This window comes from Astyanax mexicanus, chromosome 19 (genome assembly GCF_023375975.1).
Source record: "Astyanax mexicanus isolate ESR-SI-001 chromosome 19, AstMex3_surface, whole genome shotgun sequence".
Taxonomy (NCBI): Eukaryota; Metazoa; Chordata; class Actinopteri; order Characiformes; family Acestrorhamphidae; genus Astyanax; species Astyanax mexicanus.
Window position 1 is genome coordinate 30,866,954 of NC_064426.1, and position 6,697 is coordinate 30,873,650.

Genomic DNA, 6,697 nt, shown 5'->3' on the forward strand with positions numbered 1-6,697 from the left:
CGACCCCTGCTGCTGGTTGTTAGACTCTAGGGGGCGTTAATACGATCATTTGTCCATTTTTCCATCATAAATTCCATAGGCATAATAACCAACAAAGAACAGTAAGGCTACGTTCCCATTACCAGGCAAATTGCTTAAATACGATTTTTTGTTCAGATGGGATTTGGCAATCTTGACAGTTCACATTCACAAATATAAGTGACCTGTTAAATCTGATTAGAAAAAAAATCATTTTTAGCACGTTCACACAACCATTAAAAAATTTGATTTGCACCACTTCAGCTTGGTAATGTGAAAGTAGCCTACGTGAATCGTTACTTTCAGCAGAAAGCGTAAGAAAAAAGCTGGATTAAAAAAAATAAAACACAAGTCCGTGAAAATAATGCATCAAAACGTGAAAAGCTCACAGAACTTTCTGGCTGCAGTGCAACAACTCTTTACATGCAAGTGATCTAAAGCTCTCTTCAACCAAAAGTCTAAAGAGGGGAAATGTTACTTATCATTATCTTTTCTTTTGTAGTTGTCTGGTGGAGCCTGAAACAGTCTAGACTTTGGGGTTGTTTGAAGGTTGATTATTATAAACGTTGATTGGCATCATAATTAATAACAGCAGTGTTCCATTGTGTATTTTTTATAGCCTAGTTTTAGGCCTGTGTGTCAGGCTTAAAATATTAGATAACAAAAATGCTGCATAATTTTAAAACTATATAATTTGTCAAGCAGGCTAATTTTTACACAGAGTAGAACTTACAGGGTATCATTTCTAAAGTGATGTAGGGAAGTGTGTAGTGTGTACTCTATAAAGGTTCAGATTCTACAAAAAGCAAAAAATAGTCTAAGTGTAATGTAATACACCCAGTCTGTTTATAATCTACTCTGAATCTAAAAGTTGTATAGTGTATTCAAGACTTTAGGCTTGTTGGACTGTACTCAGAGCTGCACAAACCGATCGATACCTGCCTTGGTTCACTGCATGATGATTAATTTGTTGGTCTGACTTTCATTTGTGCCACTTAGCCCTTGAGGATGAGGAGACATTGTGCAATTCCAGAATTACAAATAATCATATCAGGAATACCAGGTTGGATTACAAACAAGATGTTCAAAGATTTTATGATTGATACACAGATTAAGATTACTGTTCTTGACAGTGAACAAACTCACAGCTGATTGGCTGAGTACACATTGACTCCTCCTCCCTCAGTTCCTTATGAAAGCTCTCTCTCCTCTCTTCATCCTCCACTCTGTTCATCACTCTGCTGATCACACAGACAACATGCTGCCCACCCTCTGTGTCCTCCTCCCTGCTCTGGCATGTAAGAGATCTCCTCCTGCTTCTCTCTTTACATTGATGGGGTTTGATTGTTTCTGATTGTGCTTAAAATGATATTGATGATCATCAGCTCCAATGTTGCTTTATGTTTTAGGGGTCAGTTCACAGAAAGTTCTGACACAGACCCCTTCAGTTCTGACGGAGCAGCAGGGCAAGACCATCAGCATGGACTGTAACATCGCAAAGCATGAAGGCAATAGTGTTCACTGGTATAAACAGATTCCACAATCAGCTCCTCAGTTTGTGTTGAGATCTAATTCTGCTGGCTCAGCTACTCATCGTGGAGCTGATTTTCCATCTTCACGCTTCACATCTAAAACCTCTTCAAACATCATCTATCAGTTAATCATCAGTAATGTGGAGGTAGGAGACTCTGCAGTTTATTACTGTTATACATGGGATGACTCTGCTAATCAGGGTGTATCACAGTGATTGAGATCATGACAAAAACCTCCTCACTGCTCACATTCACTTCTGCTTTCAAACAGTGGAAACATAACAACAATGTTTTAGAAAGTTTAGCTGTTTTTGAAGTGTTTAGTTCAGCTACAGGTACAGCTGTTCTATATTATTATGTAGACCATTTACGGAAAAAAAAAATATTTAATTAAATTAAATCTGCATTCAATGCAATTTGGATTTAGAGTAGTTGATCTGAATAATACATTAAGTAAAATGTTTTCTGCAATTGTTTTAAGGGAAGAAGATCATTTGCACATCATTTAAAAATATTTTAGAATCATATTTATAATGTGTAGCTTCTCCTCTCTGCACTTTAAATGCCATGTACAGTCTCTAAACATTTTACACTATTTTGCTATGGTTTCCAGATTAAACCACATATTTTAGTAAAACTTCATAAAGTAAAGTACAGTAGAATCAGATACGTTTTTAATGTTGTCACAAAAATCAGTGATGAAAGGTAGAGCAAACAATGGGATCAAGTCTTCATGGGACTTAATGCTCCTTTTACCCACCCGTATCATAAGTTGTGTCTTTATAGAGTATGGCTTAGTATGTGTAGAGAGTGCAATCAACTTGCTTACATAGCCCCACCCACACAGCCCCGCCCACACCAGGATGTGTAACATATGTAGCGCTTATCACATGACCTTATTATAGCTAATATCAGCTCATACTACATGTATATCAACCTTATTCCTAAACGCCCACTTTAAAGAGTTTAAAGAGATTTATCTGCTTTTTTGTTACAGTTTCAGATTATTTTTTATCAAATAGTTTATGATCATTTCGTATTCACAGTGAATGCAGTCTGAAGTAGCTACTGCTGTGGCTACGCTAACCTCACTTCCCAACAGACTCTTTAATGCTATTAAGAGCTATTAATATGATAGCTAATGTTCATTTAAGGTTCATTTAAGAGGATAGCTATAGCTAGCTTTTGAACACCATAGCAGAAAACCATTTAACTTATGTTCACCACTTTCCAAGAAGAGGACCTGTATCTATGGTTGCAGATGCTAAAACATTAAAACATCCACCCAATCATTCTTACGTCAATCATTCTTACCATTCTGTGGAGGGAAACTCAAGTTATGAAGCTCTGGAGAAGCAGACGGCTCATGTGTTAGTGGTGCTGTTGCTGAAGATGTTAGCAAGGTAACTAAAAGCTTGAGAAAAGCACACTTACATATCTGTTTTACTAGAGTTTTATGGCAAAGCCGTTTCCCCTACACTGAATGGTAAGTACAGATATATGTAGTTTAAGGCAGATGTTTTCACTTAAGCACATTTAACCAGTTATATGGAGCTCCACAAAACTCTGATCATTTTATGTTGTGTTTCCATCACTGCTGTTTAAGCAAAGTTCTCCTCTTTTAAATGTTATTATGAATCACTCTAACTGAGCATATTAAATTACTCATTTCATGTGTTTATTAAAGTTGTGGTTGTGAAATAAGGTGGATACTACCCTAACTGGAGCCCCACACATTGCTGCCAGATATACCGGAGAAAACCTGCATTCCCGTTGGGAGTCCACAGCACTGCTGAATTCTCCAGAGATCCACATTTCAGCTCCTCTGTTCTGATCATAGTCTCTCCATTACTGTTCAAAAAAACCAGAGCAGAACTGAATTCTAGTTGGAGTTGGAGTAATGATTGGCTGATTACAGATTGACTCCTCCCCCCTCAGTTCCTTATGAAAGCTCTCTCTCCTCTCTTCATCCTCCACTCTGTTCATCACTCTGCTGATCACACAGACAACATGCTGCCCAACCTCTGTGTCCTCCTCCCTGCTCTGGCATGTAAGAGATCTCCTCCTGCTTCTCTCTTTACATTGATGGGGTTTGATTGTTTCTGATTGTGTTTAAAATGATATTGATGATCATCAGCTCCAATGTTGCTTTATGTTTTAGGGGTCAGTTCACAGAAAGTTCTGACACAGACCCCTTCAGTTCTGACGGAGCAGCAGGGCAAGACCATCAGCATGGACTGTAACATCGCAAAGTATGAAGGCAATGGTGTTCACTGGTATAAACAGATTCCACAATCAGCTCCTCAGTTTGTGTTGAGATCTGATTCTGGGGGCTCAGCTACTCATCATGGAGCTGATTTTCCATCTTCAAGCTTCACATCTAAAACCTCTTCAAAAATCATCTATCAGTTAATAATCAGTAATGTGGAGGTAGGAGACTCTGCAGTGTATTACTGTTATACATTTGATGACTCTGCTAATGAGTTCGTATCACAGTGATTGAGATCATGACAAAAACCTCCTCACTGCTCACATTCAATTCTCCATTTCATTCAGCACATTTCTCAGCTGCAGCAGGAAAGTGGGGTTAATAGGTGCAGTTCTCTTGAGCAGGACGTGTGAAGAAATCCCAGGAGAACAGAGATGTGGAATTCCCAGAGACTGAAATGGGATGTGGAAGGACTCAGTGCTGATCATAGACAGTAGAAGAGAGAGCTGAAGTCTAGAGGACGTTTCAGTTCCGCTACTTTCACTTCTGAAACTGAGGAGGTTTTTGTACGGGTGAGGATATGAAATGAAGCACTGTGGTATTCGGCCCAGGAACAAAGCTGATCGTCACTGGTAAGAAACTCTTCTCTTTATCTACATTACACTGATTATCTTATATTTCATTACATTTCTCTATTTAACCAGGAAAAATGGACTTCAGTTTAACTTATATTTTATTAACTGTAAAGAAATCATGATTTATTGAATATGAATGTGAAATCTCTTCTACTATCACTGAATGTATTTTTATGAATATTTACTGTGTGTTTTATATTCTGTAGAGTTTATTAAACTAAGAATAATTGTAGAATAAATTAAATGAACTGCTTTATTAAATTGGAATTGACATTTAAACTGTCAGCTGTGGCTGAAGTAAAATTTTACTTCCCACAAAATACAATGAATCAATTTATTTTTCATGGTTATTAACATAGAAATCTGTATTTTTTATTGGTTTAATGATAGAGCTTTATGATACACAGATGAGAGAAAAATACTCAACACTCACACTCAAGTAATAGTTTAAAATAAATAATGATAAAATCAGAAATAAATATTTTATTTATGAAAATAACTAAAATACTGATTATTTGAGCTGCAGTATCTCTCAGCATTTTTTTATAATTACTGTTAAAACCTTGTATCTTAATACTGAAGTTAGGATCAGTTGAATAAGAAGACTGTGTCACATGCAGTAAATATATTTAAATCAATTTATGAATCAATTAAAATATATTCACTGCAGATTGTACAGTCTGCATATTTAACTGATACATATCTGATATGTGGAGAAAGTTAAATGCATGTTATTGCTTTGTTTCATCATATTTAGTAATGTTTAGTAATTTTTTAAATGTGCTGTTTTGATGAATTTATTTTTGTAATGATTAAAATTACATTAAAATTACATTAAAACAAGATATTTATGAATTTAATAATGAAAAACTACATTTCATAATTTCACTAAAATCCCAAATTAAATTTACAGAGTGTATAAAACACTGTTCTGATAGAAACGTTCTGATGTTAATACATTTTCTTATGTTTCTCATCTCATCAATCATCAATCATCAATCTCATCTCATCTTATGTATTCTCATCTCATCAAAGGGTCATAAAGTTCCATTTTCTTCTAATAAAACATTTTAATTTAAAGCTTTTCTATCCTGACGTCCCAAAAACTAAACTTTTATTCATGTTAAACTGAACTCATCTCCACATACTGTCTCTTTAACCCTCTGAAATCGAGCTCATCACTGGAGATATGATAAACAAACTCAACTATTGTTTGGTAAATTGTGGAATAATTTGGTGTAAAGATTTATTTGAAATGATGTTTTTGGAAAATGTTTGATGTTGTGAAAATGTTTAAGGCATCATATTTTAAATGCAGAGTTTTTAGAGTTTATCAGTGAAATTCTATCCTCACATTCTCTTCATTTCTAATGTAATAAATGTTTTCTTTCTTTCTTTCTATAATCAGACTCTGCTGTTCCTCCTCCTGTTCTGAGCATCTTCCCTCCGTCCAGTGAAGAGCTGAAGTCTAATAAAGCCACTCTAGTGTGTGTGGTCAGTGACATGTCCACTGGTTATGCTGATGTTCGTTGGCTGCTGGACAGAAAGGCGGTCAGCAGTGGAGTGAGCACTGGCTCTGCAGAGCAGCAGCCCAATAAGAAGTTCAGACTGAGCAGCTATTTGAGCATTGAGAGATCAGAGTGGGAGAAAGATAAAGACATAACATGTGAAGTGTCTGCTGCCTCAAAAACTACAAGTAAAAGCATGAAGAAGTCTGAATGCATGGACTGAACCTGATCACATCTGTTCATCTTCATTCTTTTCTTCTTCTTCAGACGTACACTTCTTACTTGGCAGTGCTGAATAGAAACAGTAGTTTAGTGTGTAGTGAAAGAATGCTGATTCCAGCAACAAACACTGGATCATCTCCTGCTTACGTACTCCTTCATCTTTTCTCTTCTACAATAAAGTTGTTTGATGGATTTGAATAAAATGCAGAAGTGAAAAACTCTTGCTGTGCATTGTTTGAGTTGATTGTGAACATATCTGAGTTACTGATGGATGTGCAGTTAGTTGTACTAAAAGGAGGGAATGAATAAGGGCTGGTATGGAGGGTGGGGGTAATAAAGTGGAGGGGGCGGGGTTTGGTAACGTGGTTGTGAAGAGCGCCATCCGTCAGCAGAAGCGTGAACTGCAGTCTACTGTTCAGCAGGAGAGAGGTTTACTCAGTAGTGCGGGAAGAGCAGAGTTTGATGGGTTTCAGGAACATTTGGGTGAATTTCTTTCTTTCTTGCTATTTTCATGAGATTCTTTTAAATCCACTCCATTTATACTTTTTACTCAGTTCTGTTTGAATCGTTTCA

At 36.5% G+C, this 6,697-nt stretch overlaps 2 gene segments (V, D, J or C); both read left to right on the plus strand.

Moving 5' to 3' along the window:
* The first annotated feature begins 1,158 nt into the window (after window positions 1-1,158).
* Window positions 1,159-4,064, plus strand: LOC125784377 (immunoglobulin lambda variable 1-44-like). The segment is given in 2 exon segments: window positions 1,159-1,316; window positions 3,712-4,064. Coding segments are annotated over 2 exon segments (444 nt in total).
* Window positions 4,065-4,193: 129 nt separating this feature from the next.
* Window positions 4,194-6,343, plus strand: LOC125784397 (immunoglobulin lambda constant 3-like). The segment is given in 3 exon segments: window positions 4,194-4,252; window positions 4,351-4,391; window positions 5,803-6,343. Coding segments are annotated over 3 exon segments (423 nt in total).
* The last annotated feature ends 354 nt before the right edge of the window (window positions 6,344-6,697 follow it).